The sequence below is a fragment of the Rhineura floridana genome, chromosome 7 (genome assembly GCF_030035675.1).
Source record: "Rhineura floridana isolate rRhiFlo1 chromosome 7, rRhiFlo1.hap2, whole genome shotgun sequence".
NCBI classification, from domain to species: domain Eukaryota; kingdom Metazoa; phylum Chordata; class Lepidosauria; order Squamata; family Rhineuridae; genus Rhineura; species Rhineura floridana.
The window spans coordinates 117,832,953-117,857,587 of NC_084486.1; the positions used below are offsets into that span (position 1 = coordinate 117,832,953).

At 41.2% G+C, this 24,635-nt stretch overlaps 2 protein-coding genes across 9 annotated transcripts in view; one reads left to right on the forward strand and one right to left on the reverse strand.

Annotated features, from left to right (window-relative positions):
* The first annotated feature begins 16 nt into the window (after window positions 1-16).
* HPS3 (HPS3 biogenesis of lysosomal organelles complex 2 subunit 1) lies at window positions 17-23,999 on the forward strand. Of its 7 annotated transcripts, XM_061637006.1 has the most exons (18): window positions 130-442; window positions 775-837; window positions 2,375-2,869; window positions 4,041-4,215; window positions 7,072-7,160; window positions 8,661-8,853; window positions 10,130-10,211; window positions 10,522-10,676; window positions 11,200-11,308; window positions 11,451-11,632; window positions 12,616-12,796; window positions 13,521-13,751; window positions 15,794-15,979; window positions 16,981-17,172; window positions 19,505-19,612; window positions 20,887-21,093; window positions 22,513-22,603; window positions 22,869-23,999. In XM_061637006.1, exons 3-18 carry the CDS (start codon window positions 2,383-2,385, stop codon window positions 22,994-22,996), a joined length of 2,796 nt encoding a protein of 931 aa, XP_061492990.1. In that variant the 5' UTR covers window positions 130-442; window positions 775-837; window positions 2,375-2,382; the 3' UTR covers window positions 22,997-23,999. The 7 variants fall into 7 exon arrangements, with proteins under 7 accessions (XP_061492987.1, XP_061492985.1, XP_061492990.1 ...); XM_061637003.1 differs by lacking the exons at window positions 130-442; window positions 775-837 and adding an exon at window positions 17-115; XM_061637001.1 differs by lacking the exon at window positions 775-837 and having other exon boundaries at window positions 129-691.
* CP (ceruloplasmin) overlaps window positions 9,086-24,635 on the reverse strand; it is a 70,435-nt gene continuing 54,885 nt past the window's right edge. Inside the window, exon 19 of one of the 2 annotated variants that reach the window (XM_061636998.1) lies at window positions 9,086-9,238. In XM_061636998.1, coding sequence (XP_061492982.1) covers window positions 9,184-9,238 — 55 coding nt within the window. In that variant the 3' untranslated portion in view covers window positions 9,086-9,183. Of the gene's footprint in view, window positions 9,239-23,829; window positions 23,928-24,635 lie in introns of those variants that run through there. The other variant, XM_061637000.1, reaches the window with a different exon arrangement.

Here is a 24,635-nt window from a genome sequence, read left to right on the forward strand (position 1 = left end):
GTCGTTGGCCAATGAATCAGGACGATGGCAACCAGTCCGCAGCAAGACAGACAATGGGGGCGGGACAGTTTGCGTTTCGGAACCAAATTACGACGCGAACGAGCACGTGTCCAAAGTAATAACAAGATATGCATATAATTAAGTATTTGCCAAACGATGATGCGCCCGGTTTCCGAGCCTTCCGAGCCCTTTTTGTTGTTGTTAAAGTCCTTTAGTTGCTATGCATGCTCTGTTATATTTGGTATGGAAATGGAACTCTTGACAAGTATTTTTTTATTTGCTTTTATTTTTTTTTAAATTTAATACAATGATAAACGAGGTGTATTTAAAAATGGGATCAGGGGCTCGGCTAGGATCAGGGGCTCGGCTGACGACACCTGCCAGCTGACCAGGGTGGGGCGGTACTCCTGGCGGAAGTTCTCGCAGCAGCGGCTGGAGCCCGGTAAGCGGCTGGATCGAGCAGGCACTATGGTGCAGCTGTACAACTTGCACCCGTTCGGCTCGCAGCAAGTGGTGCCTAGCAGGCAGGAACCGGCACTCTTCTGCTGCGGGCGAGATGCGCTTCTGGTGGCTTGTGCCCCGGGCGCCTGCAAGGTGGAAGTTTTCGCCGTGGGCCGCCCGGAACTCTGCGAGCCGCTGGGCTCTTTTAATACTCTGGGACGGGTGGTGCGTATGGCGTATAGCGAAGTGGGTAAGTGCAAGCTAGCCAAGGTCCCAGAAGAGAGGTTTTTATTTGTTTCATTTTTATTCCCCACACTTCTTTTTCCTACACAGCTCAAGGCTGCATGCAGGTGTCCCCCCGTGCACGTCAGTTTGTCCTCACGATGATCCTATGAGGTAGGATTGCCCAGTGAGCTTTCATGGCTGAGCAGGGACTTGAACAAAGAGCTTTCATGGATCACCGATTTCGTTCTCTAAGCGAGCTTGAATATGAACCCACCCACCCAACCACCAGGAAGAAATCTGTCTCGTGTACTGAAATCCTGAACATACTTGCTAAAAAGTTAACCCTTTAGTGTAGGAATGGAGAATTTGTAGCCCTCTAGATGTTGCTGGACTGCCACTCCCATCATGCCTGTCCATTGGCCACACTCGTTGGGGCTGATGGGAGTAGGAGTCGAACCTCCGGAGTGCCCTGCTCTTAGTTTAAATCCTGATACAGTACATCATTTTAGAAGTTAAGCCTTGGTTGTGGTGGGAGACAGTTTGATCTTGTGCCGTGGTCTAGCCAGATACTTTTTCAACAGCAAACAGACTTATGGGAAGTCACTGTTTCAGGATAAGAAGAATGATGACAGTTGTGTAAATATGAGTAAAAAAACAAAGTTAATTGGGCTAACTTTTGTTGTTGTCAGCTGTCTGGAAGTCATACTTTTACCTCAACAAAAGTAAGTTGATCCCAATACAAATTAATCTGTCTCTGGTATTCCTGTCATGGGCAGTAATTTCACAATTACTGATAAAATGTGGTTCCCCTTGAACAGCACGGCAAGGCATTTTGGTATCCTTTTTATTTACATGCAACAATAGTGGGTGGAACATACAGTGAACGCAGTTAATTAGGACTCTTGAGTGGCTAAAGACTAGATTATGCAGTAAACTTTTAATAATTTAGATTTTGATTATCCCTCTACAATGAATGAAGAATCTCTTTGAATTGTGACTGATGTTTGCTTGAAATATCTAATAGTGCAGTCCTGACCATGTCTTTTCAGAAGTAAGCCCCGTTGAGTTCAATGGGGCTTACTTCCAATAAGTGTGTTTAGATTGCAGTCTATATTAGTTTAACTTTTAGCAGTGTCAGCTTAAGACTGTGCTTTTGACCCCACTTACCTGAGAGAAAGCCCACTGGATACAGTGGACTTTTGAGTAAATATGGTTGGGATTGCAGCCTAAGTTTGTGTAAGCCTAGATTTCAGTATGGGAAATAGAAGCCTTTAAGAAAAATTCTGATGCTATTATAAATACAAGAATGCAAACCGCTCTTGCACTGTTGATTGTTTGACATAAGCTTCCAGTGGCATTTTCAACTAATTCAAGATACATGTTCTATAACTAAGCTATAATTGAATTTGGAAATTTCCAAGCATGTAACCATGTTAGACTCTTGCAAAGAGCAACTCTTTTCTAAGCAGCAAAGTCTTGTAGCACCTGAAAGACTAATAAATTCATTACGCTGTAAGCTTTTGTGGACGTTTGTCCTCTGTGTATCTGCTGCTCAGGTTAGCACTTAATGATGAAGTAGACTGTGAACTGTTGGTCTTTAAGGTATCACCATATAGTTTTTTTATTATTTGGTAACTCCTCTGCTCATGTATGGGCTATGTCTTGTCCAATTTTTGATCCCGTGTTTCAAAATACTCTTATTTTTCAGGAGACTACATGGTCACTATTGAGGAGAAAAATCAGAGCCTCTTCTTGCGAGCTTATGTAAACTGGAGGTGCATGTCAACTGGAAACACACGAGTGTGTGTGCGGATGATAGGCCATAACCTGGAGGCATCCTATACTGATGCTACTAAGGACCAAATGACAATTATAGAATTTCCCCTTTCAGACCTTCCGTTGTGCTTTTCATGTTGTCCTTTAACAGGAGACCTACTTGTTGGCTGCAAGAATAAGCTGATCCTGTTTTGCCTGAAGCATCTGGTCAGGAGACAGGATTTGACTGTATTGGACTTTGAACGCTTATTAATTTTGCACATAGATAATGTCACCCTGGCAGAAGTTGCGTTTTGTGCTGGATATGTAGCCATAACAGCAGAACTAGAGGTCCTAATCCTCAAGCTGGAAACGGGTGAGAAAGTGGTTGACAATAGTAGGCAGCATATATATGACTCTGTGGTATCTGAAAGGCTTGTCCATGAAGGTTAGTATTGCACTTAAAATCTCCAGATCAGGGCTATATAATCCTTGGCCTAAACATAAAATGTTTGCTTCAGTAAAGTTTTTACCCATTGTGATAGCTAAGAAATTATTTATTCTCTAAGGGGCTGCAGGCTGTGACTGGTTAGAAAGCACGAGGAAAAGTTGAATTATTATTATAAGATTGGAGCCAAAGCATGGAAACTGCAATTGTATTTATCCATAATAGCACTTAACAAATTCTTTTGATCAAGTCTTGTGGAACAGCACAAACAAACTGTAGTTCTTTCAATCCAACTCAAAACTTTTATTTAAATGTGTGTGTGTTTTAAAAGAACAACAACCTTTTGGGTCATATAGAAGGGAAAATAAAGTTACACTTACTGAAATACTTCCCTTAAGGCATATGTTTATTTTGCATACATCCAAATGCTTTTCTTTTTTCAGGCAAGCTGAATCTTTTGGGAAGGGGGGGGCTTCTCTTGATTTGAGTTTGATCACAAAAAGCTGAATTTCTATTCTTCTGTCTCAGTAGGTTTTTTTTTCTCATTCAGTTAGGAATGCTATTAGAACTAAGAATTTCAGAAAACACAAGGTGTAAATATATTGAATTTGCAGTTCCAGATTCTTAAAGGTGTTGTGCAGCACTACTTCTGAACGCTTTCATAGATAGGAAGATTTTTCTCTAAACTATTAGTTGGTCTTGTGACTCTTTTCTAACACGTTGCTAAATACAGTTCTGTTGGGGCTTCAGAGTTAAGCGCAGTGATCGGGCGGCAGCGTTCACCTGATCTCTGGTCAGTCACATTGCTGGTAAAGGGGGAGGGGCAGAGCTTGGACTATGCAAATGCACCAGCGGAGCAATCTGGTGCTTTCACTGGTGCATTTGCCCCATGCCAACCTTGCCCCCACCTTCTGGTAAGCAGCAACAATGCAGCCAACCAGAGGTCAGGGGTGCATTGCCACCCCACCATGCCACCCACTACTGGTTAAGGGTGAGTGTCAAATTTAAATGGCTTGTTAAGGGCAAGGCCTGCAGATCACTGAAGACTAGTAATCTTTTGAACAGGACTGCTTTTACACTCAGAACAGTGGACTTATTTTAACTCTTCTTTTATTTTAACTCTTCTTTTTTCCTGGTTTGTAAACCTGATACTCTGTTCCATTTACTAAAGGTGTAAAAGAAGAACCCGATTCAATTCAATCTGAGTCAGATGACTTTGTTGTCTGTCAACAGCCTGTGGAGCTGCTTGGGGAAGAAAGCAGGCAGTGTGGAGTATCCATTACTCTGGAGTCAACAGGTTTAGTCGGTGAATATTCAAATTTCCAAATGCAATATGTTCTATACAGGTAATAAACCACATTTTATTGGAACTATAAATTAAAATATCCAATATATTGCACATATACAATTAACAGAATATTAACAATGATTCCACTCTGGTTTGGAACAAAGACCAATGAGCCGGTTTGGACAATTGTATTTTGGCTTAATGTTATATGAACAACCCTTTTCCTTATATATGCAGCCCTTTCTCTACTCCTTTTTCATGAGGCACAATTAAACCTGGAAACTTTGAACCATACACTTCCTGTTTGCCTGAACCATGTAATCACAAACCAGAATATGAATCCCAACTTTAAACCATACTCCAAATATCCTAGTTCGTTCAGAAGATGGTAACCATAGTTTCCTGTTTAATCCATACCAGGAAATCTTGGTTAATTAGAAGCTTCCTGTTTTAATCGTGACTTGTGCAAAAGGAGGACCAAAGGGCATGGGGAAATGGGTATTCTGTGTCCGAGATATGGATGTGGACGTTACTTAAAACTTGTTCCCAAACTGTGGTTCATGGACCACCAGTGTTCCATGAGCTTCATTCAGGTGGCCCATACCCTATCTGTAAAAATACAATTAAAAATGATACAGCACCTAGCACAGTGCATTATAATTACTACAACTGGAAGAAAAATTAAGTGGTCCGCCAAAATCCTCATCAATTTTCAAGTGGTCCATGGGGGGAAAAAGGTTTGGGGATCACTGATGTGAAAGATTTACCTTTAGTATATCCTACTTTCTCATACGTAATGTAGCTGGTTTAACCATGTCTATCACAAATTCTTCTTTAGCTAGAGCTACAGATATTTTCCATGCTGTTTCGGGTGGGGGATTATTTTATGATGTTTATTCAATCATCATTGAATAAGGAGTTCAGGGTGGCAAATGCATCATTAATTAAAAAAAACCTGTTTAAAACATTCTAAAACAGTTAATGGCATTCTCTCAGCCGGTGATTTCAGGGTTGGAAACAAAAATGGTCAGCATCAAAAGAACCACAAAGAGAAAGAAAATCCCAAATTGCTGATTTCAGGGTTGCTAGGAACACTATCTTTTGGTCATCAAATGCCTGGCTAAGCAGGAATGTGTTTAAATTCCTCCTAAAAGTCAATAATGAGGGAGTCACGCATACTCTACAGTACTACAATTTGCTGTTATATCAGTGCAGACAGCATTTGTAAGTTTGTTATGAATTCTTCTATTGAGTTATTAAAGGAGGTTGTCAAAAAAAGGGGGGGTAATTGTGCCTATTGCTATCTTCCCTGTTCTCTAGGAAGCAATTGGAGAAATAAAGGAGAGGTCTTAGTTCTACATTTACAAGTCCATCTTGTAGGTAGTAAAGTGTTCTATTATGAAGAAATTGTATGATAACTGGAGGAAGGAGCCAGTTACATAGTACTGTGTGGTGGACCACAGCTAAGTGATAAGAGTATGCATGGATGAAATTCTTGGCAGCTCTAGTTACAGGTACAATGTTTTTTTTAATTTGGTCACAGACCCAGAGAGTTAGTTAAAAAGATCTCTGGAGGCAAGGGTAAGCAAAAAAAATTCTCCCTAAGACCTTGGAGAACCATTGCCAGCCACAGTAGACCATACTGAGCTATGTGGGCCACTGGTGCGATTCTATGCATGCATAACAACTTCATGTGACTTCTTGGCTCAGTGGTATGCCCCTGGCCTTTCAGTCCTATTAGCTGGGCTTGTGGCTTGCCAGTGCTGGGGTTATTCAAACTTCAGCCTAATTAATGGCCTTATCCTGCAGTTCAGTACTTTGATTAAGCTTTAGGATCCTGCTGCTGGTACAATTTTTATGGAGTTAAGCCACCCTGAGCATTGGGGCTGCAGTTGCTGTTTTGCCAAATCCAGCTATGACAGCAACTGCGGAGATATTATATTATAACTATAGCCAACCAAATTTATAGTCATGAAGACCTTGCCTTTCCTCCACCACCCTCCCAAAGCAGATGTAGTTTTGTGAAGCATCTTCAAAGTGCAAAGCTTTATTGGGGACAATTCCCCTTCTTGGCTCCCAGCTTAGGAAGAGGGGCAGGGCCATGGCAAGCAAATTTCCCTTGCATGAACTGGGCCCTGCATAATGGAGCAGCAGGTGTCAATGAGATCACATAGTGCAGCACCTGATGGTGGCCCTTTGACTCCATAGGTGTTTTGTCTGCCATGCACACTTGGGTAATGGGACAAAAGCCTACTATGTCCTTCATTGTTGTTGTAGTTGTAGTTGTTGTTGTAGGTGGTCATTTTAGCTGCAGCAGTGAAAACCATTTAAAGTCCCTGTTGGATATTCATATAGGCATCAGCGCAACTTACTGCCATAATCCAGTGAGTCTCTATGTACTTGCTCATGCACAGTGGTATGAGTTCTCTTCCCCATCTCCTGGCAGTCCTCAGAATGTTCTCCTGACATTTCACAAGTAGTTTTTAATGCAATACAATGCGATCCTCCATGGCGCAGAGTGGTAAGCGGCGGTAATTCAGCTGAAAGCTCTGTTCACGGCCGGAGTTCGATTCCAACGGAAGGAGGAAGTCGAATCTCCGGTAAAAGGGGTCGAGGTCCACTCAGCCTTCCATCCATCCGTGGTCGGTAAAATGAGTACCCGGCATATGCTGGGGGGTAAAGAAAGGCCGGAGAAGGAACTGGCAATCCCACCCCATATATACGGTCTGCCTAGTAAACGTCGCAAGATGTCACCCTAAGGGTGGGAAACGACTCGCACTATAAGTGCGGGGACACCTTTACCTTTATCTTTACAAAGTGGAAAATGTTAACACCCCCTTTCTAACATGGATCTTATTTGCACACTGCTCCTAAATTAGGCCTGTATCTTTTCACCCATTGCATTTCTTTCTAGACGTTTTGCTCTAGATATGTCCTCATTTGTCTTCTCTGCTGAAGATGCCAAGCTGCACTCTCTTCAACTGCTGCCTATGTATGAAACAGGTATGTTTATGAGTGTATGAATGCACCGTTTTGTTTTTGAAAATGTAGGAAAAGACATCTACATTTCTAACAGTAGCTATCGGGGGCAATTGTAGGATTTTTTCCCGGGGGTGGGAGTGGAGCAAAGCACTGAATGAGGAAGCAGATTAATTTCTCAAAAAAGTATGAGACGAATAGCATCCATACATTTTGTCTCATATCTCTGGTTCTACAAATTGTAGAAACATTTTTTTAAATGAAAGCTGGCAAGTATGATTCTTTGGGAGTGAGGACTGTCCCACCCTCTATGGACACTACTGTTAGCTACGCAAAATCAAGAGAAGCTAGAGATTATACATTTGTCAAAAAGATATATAAAAACATCCAATTTTATTGTTAAATTGTTTCATCACATTTCATGTTTGTTAATGAAATTTAATTTTGAAAGGGAGGTTCCTTTGAATCATGAATCTCTAGAGTATTTTACAGAACTTCTGTGGCATTAGAACTCTTTTCTTAGAAGTCGTGTTGCTTTTAAATGACATGAAGAGTAATTTAATCATAAGAATACTAAGCTGTCTCTGATTGGATATTATGATTTTAAATAAACAGAATGCTTGCTGTTGAATTCTTGGCTTTAAATATGTAAGCAATGGTGGTAAAACAGAACGTTGTCATCATTATTGAATTATGGGTTGCATTGCCTTGATAAAAGATTGATTTTGTCCTCAAAGTTTCATCTGTTGGTGGTTTCTAACATTAGACACACCTGGAGTAGACACACTGAAATTGATGAACTTTAGTGCATTGAGTTCACTGTGTCCACTTGGAGTATGTCTAATGTTAGATATATCATTCAGATGTTTGTTTTGAGGCATTACTATATTAATTGTTGTAAACCGTCCAGAGAGCTTCAGCTATGGGGCGGTATACAAATGTAATTAATAATAATAATAATTACTATATGATAAGGCATTGCAACATTCTATTTTGTTATATAAAGCCATGTCAGGAGAAAAACGGGAAAAAATGAGAGGAACTTCTTGGATCTCATTGATAGTAGAATGGGAAGTGGGCAGGGAAGAGTATGCGTAAAATCTAGGCTGCTAGTTTGTAAAAGGCTTGCATTTTAATAAATACATATAATTTTCCTGTCATTGCTAGCAATTCAACAGAGAATTGCCTTGCAGCCAGCGTGGCATATAAAATCTCTGTCTTGCTATCTTTGTTCATCTGTAGTGCTTTTGACAATTTATCAATGAGCTGAAGAGCTAGTTGGTCCAATCAAGAGGTAGTAAGCTTTGCCAGTAGTGTTTTTCCCTTCTTACAGAATAGAGCTTGTTAGCTTATAGAATAAAATAACTTTATCACAGAGTTCCTAATTTGAACACAGAAAGCCGAGTATATTTTGCACGGGCTGCTCTCTTCAACCATGGCTAAAGACATTGCTAAGACATTTGAGAACTAATGCCTCCCCAAAGAAGCAATCTGGAGAATAATTGTTTTCTTCCTTCCATCTAGGGAATTCTGCTCCAACTGACAGAGGAGATCCCCCTAAGCGAGAACTGCTAAGTCTGTTCTGCTTTTTTTCCCTGCCTCACATTGGGTACCTATACACAGTTGGTAACTTAGTGGAGCTGATTTCTACCTACCAGTATTCAGAAAGATCTCAGCAGGCAGTACTCACACCCCAGTTCCTACATGTGATCACAAGGTATTGTAGCCGTAGTTGATATAAACACTGCATTTTCCACAAATATGTTTGTGCTCAAAGCAGTCTAAGTAGAATAATAATACAACCACCATTGTACTCAGAACAGACCCAGTGAAGGCAACCAACTTACGATACAACTTAGTTGAATGTTGGCCAATAAAAATTATAATATCACTACAACAGAACATCAGCAATCCAAGAATATTTTATTTAAAACAGGGATGGGGACCTCAGGCCAGAGAACCAAATACGGCCTTCCAGGCCTTTTTATCTGGCCCTCAGGATTATCTCCAGGACACACCACTTGCCAGTCTTGCTTCACATCCTGCTTTAGTGTTTTTGTCTGGCTGAAACGCATCCTTGAACTGTGGTGCTTCTTGGTTGCCTGGATGGAGGATAGAGAGGGATGTGTGAGTGTAAAGAAACTAGCCTACTGTATCTAAGGTGAAATTCACAATCATTGTTCTGCTCACTTTTGTCTCTGGCTCTGCCTGCCACTGACACTCTGTCTCTGGAAGATTGCCCAGAAGGGCTGCAAAAGGTTCCCCACCCCCGGTTTAAAATACATCAAAAATTGAAGTTGGCATAAAGCTTATGAATAGGTCAGTTAACAACATTCAGTACCTTTGTAGCAGCTGTTCCCTGATGGCAAACATGAGTGATCCTACATTCTCCTTTGTCCCTCCTTAAGTACTGGAAGATCCCTCCAGCAGAGCAAGCCCCATCCATAGCATCTCTCACTGGGGGCTTGTACTGATCTATATTAACAGCATGCAGGTGACTGTTTGTTCAAAGGAAATGTTTGAATATTTGTACAGAATGTTATGTGGCAACAAGGCATTATTGACCACTGTTCAGATACCCACACACACACACACACACCCTCAGGTGCTCTTTTATCAGCATCCTCCTGGGAATTTGAGCCCTGAGGTTTACAGCTCTAATCTAGGGGTTGTTTAAGCCACTGTTCTTCAACCTTGGGTCCCCAGATGTACTTGGACTACAGCTCCTATAATCCTTGGCTGTTGGCAAAGTTGGCTGGGGTTGATGGGAGTTGTAGTCCAACAATATCTGAGGACCCAAGGTTGAACAACAGTAGTTTAAGCTGCACCTCCTGGCCATATAGATAGTGTATTTACCAGAAGGAGCACAGCTGGGCAGATTCTGCACACCAGGTGTGGCTGGGTTTCTTGTAGCGGGGGAGGTGCTGATGGGTTCAAGAAGCATCTACATGTTGCAGCGTTGGTATATTTATCTGATCTTTCTTTTTTCTTAGCAACAACCTGCAGTGCTTTACTGTAAGATGTAGTGCAGCAGCAGCTCGTAATGAAGATCCATACATTGATACAACACAAAAGGTGCATGGATTCAACCCAGAAATTGGCTCCTAAGACAGTTTTCTTTCCTCCCCCCCCCCCAAGAGTTCACCATTGCATCAGTGCAAAGCAATGGCAGATGGCTCCTAGTAATCCTAAATTGTCTTCTGTTTAGTACTTGTTCTGGTATTGCTTCTGTCTGGGTGGATAGTTTGGCATAGTTGATGGGGAGCCCAAAGTGAAACTAAAAGAGCTTGGGAAATGAATGTAAACCAATAAAAGCCCACTCTTGCCCGTAAAATATAGGTATTTATTTAATAATTAAGATAATCAACTAACAATTTCTTCACAGGCTTGCCCACCTGTGTCACTGGATGTCTGTGCCTTGAGAATGCAACTTTTTATAGGACTGAAAGCTATTTCTCATTTCAAGAACCATGTCATAGTTTTGACAAAAGCAGACACTGAAGACATTACAGAGCCAAAAAAGCCGTCAAGGAGACTTCTGTAAGTACAGTGGTTCCTGTGCTTGCCTAGAGGCTGGTTTGTGAGGGGTCTAGTGAATGGTACATCAATAGACATGACAGGGTTACATGCTCCCAGCCGTTCCCCTATTACAAGCCCTCTTCAGGCATTACAATAAGGTTCAAATAAACATGAAAGGGGGACTCCAGGAAAGAGCATGCTAGCACTGCCCTTTTCCCAATTCATGGAAGGGGAAGTCTGAAGTGAGAAGCCTTTGGCATCCATGGCATTTCTCAGGGTTTTAAAATGCATGGAGACCCTTTATGGATACAAAAATGTTGCCCACCTCAGGCTTTGTTACCTTCCAGATTGAGGAGAGGAGAGCTAGCATGCTTGGCCCTTGCTGCCTCCTTCCAAATGTTTGCTTTAGTCCCTCAAAGGGGCTGCTGTGAAAGCATTCAAAAAGCTGAAATGCCTGCAAAATGGAATTATGGATTAAATACATATCTATGACATTCTTATACATATCTTATACATATCTATGACATACATCCCTTTCTTTCAGCTCCCGAAAGGCTGATAACATCAAACCCAAAGTTTCTCCAGAATCTGAGCCTGGTTGGAATTTATACATTGTGAACACAACTTCACCTCTCCTACTTTACAGGGAAATGGTACTGTGCTTACTCTGTTTTTCTCTTTGATATAGTAACAGTAAATAAAGTAGCTTCTTATGACAAAATGCATTTATTAACTTCACATAATATCTGCAATAATGTTGCTTTTTTCTGATGGTATGCCCTATTTCTGCTCTAGGTAGAGTACAGCAAGACCTATGAAAATGTAAGAACAGAGAGCTGTATCCACCTGCTAAGTGAGGCTCACCTATTGGTCAGAACAGCACTAATGGACCCTGATCTGAAGGAATCGGAAGAGAAGGAAGACCTCCTTGCAGCATTTCGGGAAAGTTGTGCTCTCCTAGGAGACTGTTACAGCAGGTTTGGATTTCCTGTATTCTGTGTACGTGCATGCTAACACTTGGGCTGCTCCCAATATTTAAATACCTTTAAATTATGAGCATGCGCCCCCCCCAAAAAAAATCACAAGTCCTTTGTAAGATTAATTGCTTTGCATGCCACATTAAGGTTAATGCCCAAAATGTCCCAAAGAATGTAAGCACAGAAAAGTACTTCCCTTGATCCCTAGCATTATCACTCCGTACAACAAGTAGAGAGACATGCAGCCTCTATCAGCCATAATTAACATAGGATCTAGATTAAGGTGTCTCCACTGTCAGCTGCCTGCACTTCTGTTAATAAAAAATGTCAGAATACAGATAAAATCAACAGTTTGAAACAACTGTCTTTATGATATTTTCTTGAGTGCATTTGACAAAGAATAAATCAATTTGAGAACAAATTGCAAATAAAATAACATATCTAGATAGACATGTATACAGGGTCTACAGGAAGGAGGAGAGGAAGGCGAAGTCCCGTCATAAGTGGAAGTCAGCTTGTGGAAATTTGGATTCTGCCCTTTTAAACAAAAAAGTTCTTTAAAGGATTTCCATCATGGTAATTCACTGAGGCTGTTTCTTGAACACTTCATGAGGTATTCCTATCCATTGGGCTGTGAAGTAGTCTTGGTTTGGTTGCTAGTCAGTGGAAAAGATGAGCTTCAGTGTTTCATATCAACCTGTCTGTCTTGCAACATAAAGCTGATGTGTTGCAGGCATGACTTTAATTCTGGCATAATCATGAGAACAGGTCTAATGTTAAAAGCCATTTACAGATAATGTTTTTATCTTGTTAAAGCAAAGATGAGGAATCTTCGCCCGCTCCGCCCCCCGATGTTGCTGGATGACAGCTCCCATAATCCCAGCCAGAATAGGGCCACTGGTTCCCCATCCCTGTGCTAAAGCATTTCTGTGAAGAGAAATGGTTGTTCATATAGTCTTCTTGAGTAGCTTCTGTACTTTCAGATTTAACACCAAAGACTTTCACCTTGCACTGCCTTACTACAAGATGTCTGGTCTTTCCATGACTGATGTTCTGAAGAGAGTAGATTCAACATTTGAAGATAAAATGCACAAGTATGAAAAGGGGATTATATTTTACTTATATCATTCCCTTTGTGAAGACGTAAACGAAGACCTAAGTGAAGTAAGACTATGAGCTTCTTTTGTTTCTCTCCTTCTCTGTAGCAGATGGCTTGTTTTGTTTTAAGCAGATCTACCCCTACTACCCTCACAGAGTGACAATTTTCAGAGTGGTTTAACAGTCAATCCCTCTTCCCAGAGAACTCTGGCAATTGTAGCTATGTGAGGGAGTAGGGGTCTCCTAACAACTGTCAGCACCTCTCAAACTACACTTCTCAGGATTCTTTGGGGAAAGCCATGACTGTTGAAAGTGGCATAATAGTGATTTCAATGCATGGTGCAGATGTGGCCTATGACTCCCAGGTAAGTAAACTACCTCATGGTATATAGCTCTATAGCAAGGATGGGGAAACTTTGGCTTACCAGATCTTGTTGGACTGCAACTCCTATCATCCCTGCCCATTAGCCATGCTGACTGGGGCTGATAGTCCAACAACATCTGGAGGGCCACAGGTTGTGTATGATGGAGGCACACTTGAAACAGATGTCCCAAATCAAGAGCATCTTAAGTTTTTGGTTTGTGACTGTAGGATTATTTCCAACCCTCTAATGAACCAAAGAATGGCTCTACCTGTTTAATATTTCAAAAACAAACACGTAAAACAGATACATTAGTACTTGTTCCACTAGCACTCCTAAAGAGTTTTGGTTAAATTGCACATAACATTCATGGGTGAAAACAAAGCATGGCTGATTTTTAAATATATATGTATATCTTATTTTACCAGGAATTGGCAGCAAAAGTGCTCCAAATATTCCACCCTGCTGAGTCAAACCAAATACCCCAAGTGCTCTGCAGTCCTTGCATGAAAAATGTGTGTCCTAAAATGGCAATCAAATATCTACAGAAAGTAGAAAAGATGGTGCCGTCTGTTGTGGTGACACTAACCAAGGCTTCCATGGCTCTGAAAATGGGAGATCGGAATGGGTGTGAAAATGAGCTGGACAGTTACGCGGAGGTACACATTGCTGATTATGCATCAAAGCTTGTCACGTTTTTTGTCCTCTATATTAGAGTGGATGTGGATGGAGAACCAAGATTCTAGCAAGAATCCTGTTTCCCCTTTAGACACACCAGGTGCTTCCAGGTGGATAGGAGCTGGGGGATTGGTACTTTTCATGTATTCAAGACCTTTGCAACATCCAGATGCTAGTTTTGTATTTCTCCACCCTTACCCCCCCCCCCTTTAAATTTGGATTTTCCCTTCCTGGGGAAAATCCAGTGAGTTTATTTTAATGAAATGAAAAATGTTTATTGATCCATCAACCATTACAACCAGATTTTTTTAATTTTCAAAGAACACCTGATACCAATGACCTGTTCACAATATCTCAGCAACCCGTTTGCAATATTAACCCACTCTCTGGAAGCACCTACCATTTGATGGAGTTCTCTGAAGCTTTTCTCCCTCCAGGAGCTTCACCTTGTTCCATGCTTTGAGGAGAGGTCAGTGGCAGAGCAGGTTTTATATACAGGAGGTCCTAGTTTCAATTCCCAGCATCTCCAGTTAAAGAAAAATAAGCTAGCAAGTGATAGGGAGGGGAAAACTCTTATTGGGAGACGCTGCTAGTCAGAGCAAAAAGCAGTGTGGTGGATGGGCCAGAGTATAAACTATAAAGTCGGACTCCGGTATAAAGTATTTTCCTGTGTTCCTGCTTGTGTTATTTTGGGGTTGTATCCAATGTTAGGCCTACTCAGGGTAGGCCCATTGAGATCAATGAACTTTATTAACTTAGGTCCATTAATTTCAGTGAGTCTGCTCTGAGTAAAACTTAGCTGGATACAACTCTTTGTTTCCGTTCTGTTTGATTGGATGGTCCTGCCTTTTTAGGTAGGGGTTTGGCATTGATGGCTATCCTGGATCTTTCAATGTATGTATCTGTTTGATTCATAGGCAGAGAGAAGGGAGTGTGGCAGAGAAGGTAGGCAAGTGTTGATAGAGAAGTCGCTGGAAGACGGGCTTATAGTGGATAAACAGCATCTTTCTGTTGCACAGATACATGCGTACGCATCCGTCCCCTTTTCAATTGCCCTAAATATTAAGTTGATACATCAGAAGACAAGTACTGATACATGGAATAACTCTTACTTTGTTGTTGCTTACTACAAAAAATATTGCCGTGACAGCTCTTATTTCCTTACATGTTTTTTGGCTTCACATAATTTCTGTACATAGTTCTTCTGTGCAATACACTTGGCATGATTCCAGTCTGTAGAACTCAAAGCTCTCTTCTGTCTCATGACCACTCTTTAGTATTCAGGAGGACAGTGCATCTATTTCCAGAGTTATTTAGAAGAGCTATATAGCTCCGTGAGAGCCAGTGTGGTATAGTGGTTAAGGTGTTGGACTATGACCTGGGAGACCAGGGTTCGAATCCCCACACAGCCATGAAGCTCACTGGGTGACCTTGGGCCAGTCACTGCCTCTCAGACTCATGCAAACCCTATATAGGGTCGCCATAAGTCGGAATCGACTTGAAGGCAGTACATTTGTATCTGGAGCTATATAAAAATAACATTCCTGGTAAACTGTGAGGAACTAGCACTGGGATATTGCACACTTCCCCCCCCCCTTTTCCAGAATATGAACGGTTTCCTACTGGGGATTATCATAGTTAACTGTTCTAATTACACCAACTTATAATTATGATTGGAGAAACCAGTTTTTATATCCTGGCTTGAGTGTGAACTTGATTAGCTCCAACTGTTCTTAATGTTGATGCCACTGAAACAGCTAACTGCAGTTCGACAACTCGCTCTCCAAAGAAGGAATGGAGGGGCACGGGAACGTGCAGCCCTATTGCCTGTTCCCATGATAAACAATCATGAACGTTATCTCTGCACTGGCCTGTAGAGATGGATATGATCCAGATATGCATTTTTGCCTTGCACTGTGTCTGTACTAGAGTTCAAAAAGTGAAACCGATTCGACTCTTGTTTCGAAGTAGAGCAGGGATGAAGCCCACATCTACATCTTCTCTCACTTTTTTTTGTCTGCAGATGATGCTGGTGTGTGGCTTTATTGTGGAGCCAAGACTCCTGAGACAGCAAATTAAAGGGCAAATTGTCCCGACTGAACTTGCGGTTTATCTCAGGGAGATGAGGCCTGGATTCCTTGTGGCTTCAGTATTGGCTTTGCATGAGAATAGTAAAATTGAGCTGGAAGAAGCAGACTCGTACATCAAGGTTTGTCACTTAGCTTTTATGTATGGTTTGTTTATTTAGAACTTCCAAAACAGTGCTGTTCTCATCCCTAGCAAACTACCTAAAAGTGTGGTTCCCTTCCATAGAAAGAAAAAGAAACTACCTAAAAGTTGGAATTGGACTTCTCATACAATTACAGAAGAGTATGGTAAATTCAACACCTTTCTTCCTCTTAATTGGTTAAGGTGTATAAATAACCAAAGAGGCTGATTATCTATGGGAAGTTTAGCTGTCAAACCACGTTAGTATTTGCTTTCAGTACCTAACCTTCCCTGGGTGTGCATCCACAGATGAACTTACAGGCTATCCATAATAATGGCCAGCAGCGAGTTCTTGTGATCACAGGCTGGAAGAACTACTATAGCCCTGGGAGTTGCTTCTGGCCATATCATTGACTACCTAGTTCATATATTAAGGTCATTCATGCAAATACATAATTGGGGTCAGTTGAAACATCTCGCCTGGAAAAATGCATTTTGTGCACCAACTCGGGCATTTTTTTTGTATTGCACCTGCTTAATGTATACTGATGCATCTGAAGATGTCTCTCCTACTTAAAATAATAATAAATGTTACTCATTTATATCCCGCCTTTTCCCCAAAACTGGGACTCAAGGCAGCTTACAAAAATTAAAACAAATACAGATAAAAACAGATTAAAATGTGCAAAAAGTTACTGTTAAAATGTAATTAAACTATCTAGAGAATTAAAATCATTTAAAACAGATCCGTTCAAAAAGCCAAAGATAAGTAGAATAGCACATTATTAAAAGCCCTTGCAGTCAGTTTCCAAAAGCCTGTTGGAACAGAAAGGTTTTCACCTGCCAGCTGAAGGATAATATTATCCCTCCTTGCTTTGCCTATTATATGGGATGCTTGTTTTATTGAGATCTGCAACAAGTCAAAGGACTAGTAGCTTGTGAACAACCTTTAACAGCTAAATGGTTTTTTTGAGTAGTTCTTTCCCTTAATATTTTGCAAAGCAGACATTGAGTGCCGAGGAAGAAGACGCTGTCCCTCAGCTCTTAGTGGACTTCTGGGAAGCCCTTCTTGTAGCATGCAGTCAGAAAGAAGTTGTACAGGAGCTGTATTTTAAACTTGCTGCGCAGTATATTTGGAGGCTGTCCAGGAAGCAGATGCCTAATACTAAGCCACTGAAAACCACTGAAGATCTGGTAAAGCAGAGTTTGTATCCAACTTTCTTCTGTGTGTGTATGGGTAGATACATACTAAAAACAGTAATGTATATAAGCAGCCCTTCATAAACAATCGCAATTTGATGCTTATTGAGCCCTAAACCACATTGCCATCTAAAATAAATTTGACTGTGAACTGATGGCATCATTGTAAACAGCCATTTTAAAAAAAACTATTTAAAGAGGTGTCCTGGATATACTGTGTGCAAACACAAAAAAATGTTGAAGCACCTCGGACAGCTCCTTGAAAGTTTAGACTAAAACCCAGAGTGGATTCCACTGCCCCACTGATACAGAGCCACCAGCCACCGCTGCTCTGCATACTTTGGGGGGGGGGAATTGGAAAATATACCAGATTTTTTATCCACTTTTTTTCCTAAGTCTCTATTTGCACAGGGAAGGTTGGGCTCATTGTTATCTACCACTGTCCCTTGCATTATCTTAAAATGCAATTGACTCCCCAGTACCATTGGCTTTAGGATATGCTAAAGCAGTTATAAAGCACCATATTCAGGACATTGAACTCCAAGAACATTTAGGATTGGCCACACTTTACCCAGACTTTAGGAATCATATGGTGGCATTTGCACCTACAAATTATTTAATAATACGGATTGTCCCTAAATATAGGAAAGCTTTCACGCTAGCCAAGTTCAATGTTTTATCTTCCGCTTTCCTGGAAGGCAGATTCAAGAGAATGCCTTACCAAGAGCATCTGCACCCTTGTGGTTCAGGAAAGGTTGAGACGGTTGTCCATGTGTTATTCTCTTGCTGTTTTCATCATGATTTTAGAGCTATTTTTTTTACTCTCATACTGAACAAAAACTCCTAGCAGAGCTGACATTTTATCTAGAGTACTTTGTGTCTGACCAGAACCCCAGGTCACAATGAAAATGGCCAGCTTCCTTGCAGCTGCTATTGATTGTCAGAGAGTAATGATTAAATCATATTTTTGTAATTTTGTCTTTAATATTTTCATGCTTTACAAGGAAATCTCCTGTTGTGGTTTGCTTGGTTTTATTATGTACAAGCGTTATGTTATTTTACTTTTTTCTACTTCGCACTTATTTATTTATTTATTTATTAGACTTTTATACCGCCCGACTAGCAGTAGCTCTCTGGGCGGTGAACACAAGAAATACAATAAAATCACATAGTATAATACAACAAAAACATATAAAAATAAAATAATCTAAAATCAATCACAGCAGATTTTAAAATTAAGTTAACTTAAATTAGTATGCCTCGGAAAAGAGGAAGGTTTTAACTTGGCGCCGAAAGGATAACAATGTTGGCGCCAAGCACACCTCCTCGGAGAGACTGTTCCATAGTTCGGGGGCCACCACTGAGAAGGCCCTAGATCTTGTCACCACCCTCCAGGCTTCCCTATGAGTCGGAACCCGGAGGAGGGCCTTCGTAGTAGAACGTAGAGTACGGGCCGGTTCGTATTGGGAGAGGCGTTCCGACAAGTATCGTGGTCCCGCACCGCATAAGGCTTTATAGGTTAATACCAACACTTTGAATCTGGCCCGGAAGCATATTGGTAGCCAGTGCAGGCGAGCCAGAACAGGTGTTATATGCTCGGACCGCTTGGTCCTTGTTAACAATCTGGCTGCCGCATTTTACACTAGCTATAGCTTCCGAACTGTCTTCAAAGGCAGCCCTACGTAGAGCGCGTTGCAGTAGTCCAAACGCGAGGTTACCAGAGCATGAACAACTGATGTAAGGTCCTCCTTACTCAAATAGGGACGTAGCTGGGCTACCAACCGCAGTTGGTAGAACGCATTCCGTGCCACCGAGGCTACTTGAGCCTCAAGTGAAAGGGAGGAGTCTAAAAAGACTCCCAGACTACGAACCTGCTCCTTTAGGGGGAATGTAACCCCATCCAGGATAGGGTATGTATCCACCATCCGATCAGAGAAACCATCCACCAACAGCATCTCAGTCTTGTCAGGATTAAGCCTGTTTGTTAGCTCTCATCCAGTCCATTGTCGCGGCCAGGCAATGGTTCAGCACATCGACTTGTACATTGTGTATGGACTGGTCTTTGACCATAATAAATAATCAATCAAGATTCTTCATCCACTTTTTTTTCTGTCCCTAAGCACAGGGAAGGTTGGGCTCATTGTTATCTACTACTGTCGCTTGCGTTATCTTAAACGCAATAGAGTCCCCAGTACCATTTGATTGGTGTGGGCATCTATGAGGACAAATGCTAAATGGGACTTGAAAATTAGACATAAATGTACTTAGAATGCTGATGTTTTTTTTTCTGGGTTTTTTTTATCTCTTCTATTTTGCATTTCCTCAGGTGAATTCTTGTGGTCATTATGGACTCATTTTTCCTTGGGTTACGTTCATGATGCCATTAGCACCTCATTCTGATCAGAATTCTTCTGAAGACCTTTCAAAATTACAGGTAGAACTTGCTTTTTTCATCATTCTCTCTATAGGTTAGCCCAGGGAAAATCAACATGGTGCCCTCCAGATGTTGTGGACTCCCATAATTCCTGACCTTTGGCTGTGCCATCTGGGGTGATGGGAAGTGTAGCCCCAAACATTTGGAAGGTACCACGTTGGTTACCCCTGGCTAAGCCTTTTGATTCAGAGGCCAAACTATAGATCAAAAATTGTCCTCATTTAATGTGTGTGCAAGTACATGGTTTTTTAAAAAAACATATGCAGAGCATAAGGCTTTAGCTAGCTCAGAGATAGGGAAGTTGCAGCTCTCCAGATGATATTGGACTCCAACTCCCATCAACCTCAGCCAATCTGACCATTGGCCAGGGAATTACAGTCCAACAGCAGCTGAAGGGCCACAGCTTCCCCACTCCTGTTCTAGGCTTTTCTGGCTCATTGGAGATTAAGGCTGCAGTCTTGAAGACACTTGGCCGAAAGTAAGGCCCACTGCCTTCAGTTATAATTCCATGTATGCAATACATACAATATGAAATGCCTTAAAAGAAATGGGGGTGCCATAGCATCTAATTATCCTGATGCACAACCTATACTCTGGACAACAGGCTACTGTAAGGACAGAATATGGAGAAACCAATTGGTTCCCAATCAGAAAGTGTGTGAGACAGGTGTATTTTATCACCCTAGTTGTTTAATCTATATGCAGAGTATATCATTTGGAAAGCGGGATTGGACCAAGATGGAGGTGTGAAACACCATAAAACAGTGCCTCCCAATCCCATCCCCGTTAGACGGTCCAGAAGGATGCCATGGTTGATAGTATCGAAGGCCGCCGAGAGGTCCAGCAGCACCAACAGGGATTCACTCTTCCTGTCTGATGCCTGGTGTAGGTCATCAAGCAGGGCAACCAAGGCAGTCTCTGTCCCATGGCCAGGCCTGAAGCCTGATTGAAAAGGGTCTAGATGGTCCGATTCATCCAGGAAAACTTGGAGCTGAGCAGCCACTACCCTCTCAGTCGCCTTGCGCAGAAAGGTGAACATTAAATGCAAACTTACATTTGCTTCCATTCTTTCTGGCTTACCTGGTCTGCAAAGCAGTTCTTAAAGCTGAAAACATTGCTTTGGTGAAATGTATGGGGTGCTTAACTTTTTTGTTTTAATGATGGTATCTTCAGGCAGTCTGTATGAAGACTGGTATGGTTTCTTTTTTCATTTTATCGTATATTCCAGATACATTATATCTATATCTATTTCTCCTCCCCCCCAACTGTTTCAGTCTCTCTTATGTGGTCCATACTTCAATATACCTTCTATTCTGCCGTTGTTGGAGACCATTCCAGAAGATACAATTTCTGGTCTGAGCATCCATATTCTTTGCAGTACTCGGTTAGGAGAGTATGAGAGAGCCATTGACAAACTTCTAGAGAGATGCCCTGAAGCCATCATACCCTATGCCCAGCATGAGTTGAAGGATGAAAATCGGGTGAGCTTTAATCATCTTTATTTAGTCTTTGCTTTGTTCTTTCTTCTTTAAACCCATGAATTAAGCAGTGCAGAGACATCCTACAGGTATTTGTTCCGTTACATTTCTTTTCTTAACTTACTCAGCTTTCCATGCATGTGTTAAAAGTGATTAATGATGCACATTTATTCAATAACTTGCTCAGATTTTTTTTAAGTGCTCAAGGTTGAAACATAAATATTGCACATTTGTGTGGAATGTTCCTAAGGCTTGTTTTATTCTGTTGGGAATGTGAAATTGGTGTAGTTTTCAGAGCACATGCTGTCATGTGTGGAAGGCTTTTTATTGCTTTGCAGCCACAATTACCCCAGTCAGGGTTCCTAACCATATGTGTAATAAAGCTTCTGCTGTCCTGGAATGTCTCTTACTTCTTGATTGTTATTGATGGGCATTGCCCCATTTACAATATAGTGGCTCAGTTAGTGCACAATTCTAAACCATGGTTTAATGCTACATTGACAACTCTTAATGACTCTGAGCAAAGCTTTGCGCTTGTGCGCTCAACTCCTCTTTCTGCATGGCCCCCATGAGGACTTCTGTAAAGCTTAGTTTCTCTCAAAGAATCTTGGATTAGAGTTGTGTTCATACGACGGATCTTGATTATAAAACTTGTGTCAGTTTTATAATAAGCCAGCTTCAAACCGTGGCTTATGAAGCTGGCTTATATACTGTAAATCGTGTTTCCCAGTTTGTACATTATGCTAAGCACAGATTCTTAAGAAGCAATGGCAGAAGTCCTTCTGGCCACACAAGGAGAGTTGAGGGGGAACTTGTGCAAGTCCATCACTTTGCTCACCCTTGTCCGGATCACACTAAACCATGGTAATCTTGTGGAATTTGAGGTTGTGTTGGGATGCTAAATCCCATGTAAGTGCTAAATCCCACGTAAGAGAAAATAAAATTTCTAGCTCTCAAAGGTGATAGGCTTGGAGATATAAGCAATGCCTGGTGACATCTCAGAAGTAGAAGTGGGGCAGCATTTTCAGTATCCTACACAGTTCGTTCTCCTCCCTGTAACAGCAGACGGAAAATAAATCACACACGTTTATAGATGTGCATGATTTATGCAGGTCACAGAATTCACCTTTCCTTGGCACAGTATACACTGCTGTACATTTTGCCATTTTTTCTTTACTTTTCTCTGAACTCTTAATAGCACTAGACGGAGCCATCACTTTTGTTGGTTGCTGGGTTTAAAACAATCATGACAAGTTTTCGCAAATATGGGAGCATTCTGCTGTATCCAAAGGCTCTCCATTAAGACAGAAAATTACTGCTTTTCACAACCTTAACAATTGTGTTAAGAACCAAAGAGGTTGGATTCCTTCAGCACCAGCACTCTTGATTTCTCTTTGGATCTTGTTTTTGTGGCTGGCTTAGGCTCTGTGGTGGACCAAACTCCTTCCTGAGCTCTGTAAACGAACCAGACATCCTGGAGACAACTATCCTGTACTCCTGTCATCCTTAACGGGTAAAGAAACATGCTTCTTATGGCTTTGTGGATGTGCAGAGTTGACAGTGCATTTTTAAAAGTCTTTAGATGTACAGACGTCTGCTACAGAGGGTTGGTGCTTTTAATAAATACATAGAAGAAATGGATTCAGTGTAGATGCTAAGTGTATCCATTTCTGTATGAATTGCAACATTTTCAGGGCTAAATTTAATTAGGCAAAGTAAGAATTGGTGATGAATGTGAATGTGGATTTAAACATGGTATCTGTATCTTCCTTATCCAGAAACATTATCTGTCATTGCCATGGAACTGGATCTGAGGGACTTCCTTAATGTTTTACCAGAGGATGGGAATGCAGCATATTTCCTGCCACATCTGCTTCAGTGCAGCCAAAGGAGTCTAGTGACATAAGCACAAGAAGGATTGCATGACCTTTGAGGGGAAAATACTGTAATGGACAAAAGATCACAATGCAGCTATAAATTTAATACTGTAGATAAGGTGTTCTTTTAGCATATCCCCATGTATACAGGAAAAGTGGGATTATATGTTTTAAAAGACTGCCTAATTCAGCTGTGGCCTGCAATCCTATTTTAAGGATTTACTCCCTTTGTTTGTGATAATCTTACAGCTCTTAAACACTGTGGTTGCAAGGGAGCTAGATGTAGGCTATACAGAAAAAACATTCCAAGCCTAACGTCACTATAGATATAGTTCAGATTTTTTTTTCTTCGTATAAGCATCCATGTCAGGCGGAGTGTCCAACAAATCAAACAACTGAATATCTCAAGGGAATCGAAAGGAATGTTTGTCTGCACCAAGAGCACAATGAACACAAGTGGGAGCAGCTTGGATTTACTTTTGCAGAGCCAGTTAGGAGTTTACAGTGGATTGGATCTATAGTGGCCTATTCATGAATTCCTTCTAAGTAGTCTCTGTAACTGGACTTTACTGAGATAAGGCTGTGGGCCTGTTATTCATAAGCTTGCTTACTACTTAGTATCATAGGCTTTCTGCACAAACAATAGCACGTGATATTACTTTAGTGCCATGAGTTTCTCGCTTCTCTTCATTTACAGTATGTTCAAACTACAAAGCATGTTGACATTTGGTTTATTTTTAGAGAAGGCATTAACATTCATTTGTTTAGTGGAACAGCTATGAAACTAGTAGTCCTTTTGTTTGAAAGTTCTATTGTTTTCAGTGGGGATTTAAGTAAATGTGGCAATTCATGTTGAGTCAGGTCAACTTCTCAAAAATCAGTTTATTTTCAAGACCTTTCAATTATGAGACAAGTGTGGCTCACAGGCTGCTACCAATCTTCACTTGCCCTCTGTCGGTCCTGTAAAAGGATAAAAAGTAAGCTCCAAACAGGATTACAACTTGATTTGAATAAATGCATATTTTTAATATCTATTGTCTGTTTTGGAAAGTTGTTTGCCTGTTCGCTATGCATTTGAACACGTCTTAAGATACTGTAACCAAATTTGGCATAATGGTTCCTGAGATCCAGGTTTTGGGCTATGTTTAGACACAGTTGGACACCATTTTAAATCAAGATGGCAGACGGAATCACTTATTTTTTGTGGGGAGGAGGGAAGGTCTTACAATTCCTGAGCAACACTGGGTACTTAGTACACAAGTTGTTATGAGCTGCTCATAGATATATTATTTTCTGAGCTTTTTTTTCCTTCATTGTATGATCGCTGAAAATCCAGCTGTAGCAGTTAAAACCCACAACCCCACTACCTTGAATTAACTTCTTGCAAAAGATTGTAAATGGCAGGTGATATACGAGTGCAGGATGCACTGGAACTTAGGTTGGTGAAAATTACTCAGTGTGCCCCTTGGCCCTCCACGAAAAATTTGGTTTTTCAGGAAACTACTCTCCTGTTTTGCTTTTTTTTTTTTGTATTAGACTGGGAAAAAATAGGTGCTGCGTGGGTGATTTCAGCAAAGGCTGCTCATAGAAATAGATGGGGGATACCCCCACTCCTCTAGAGCCTGAGCCTGCCCACAATCTATCTCCTGTCCCCACCTGCAAGACTCT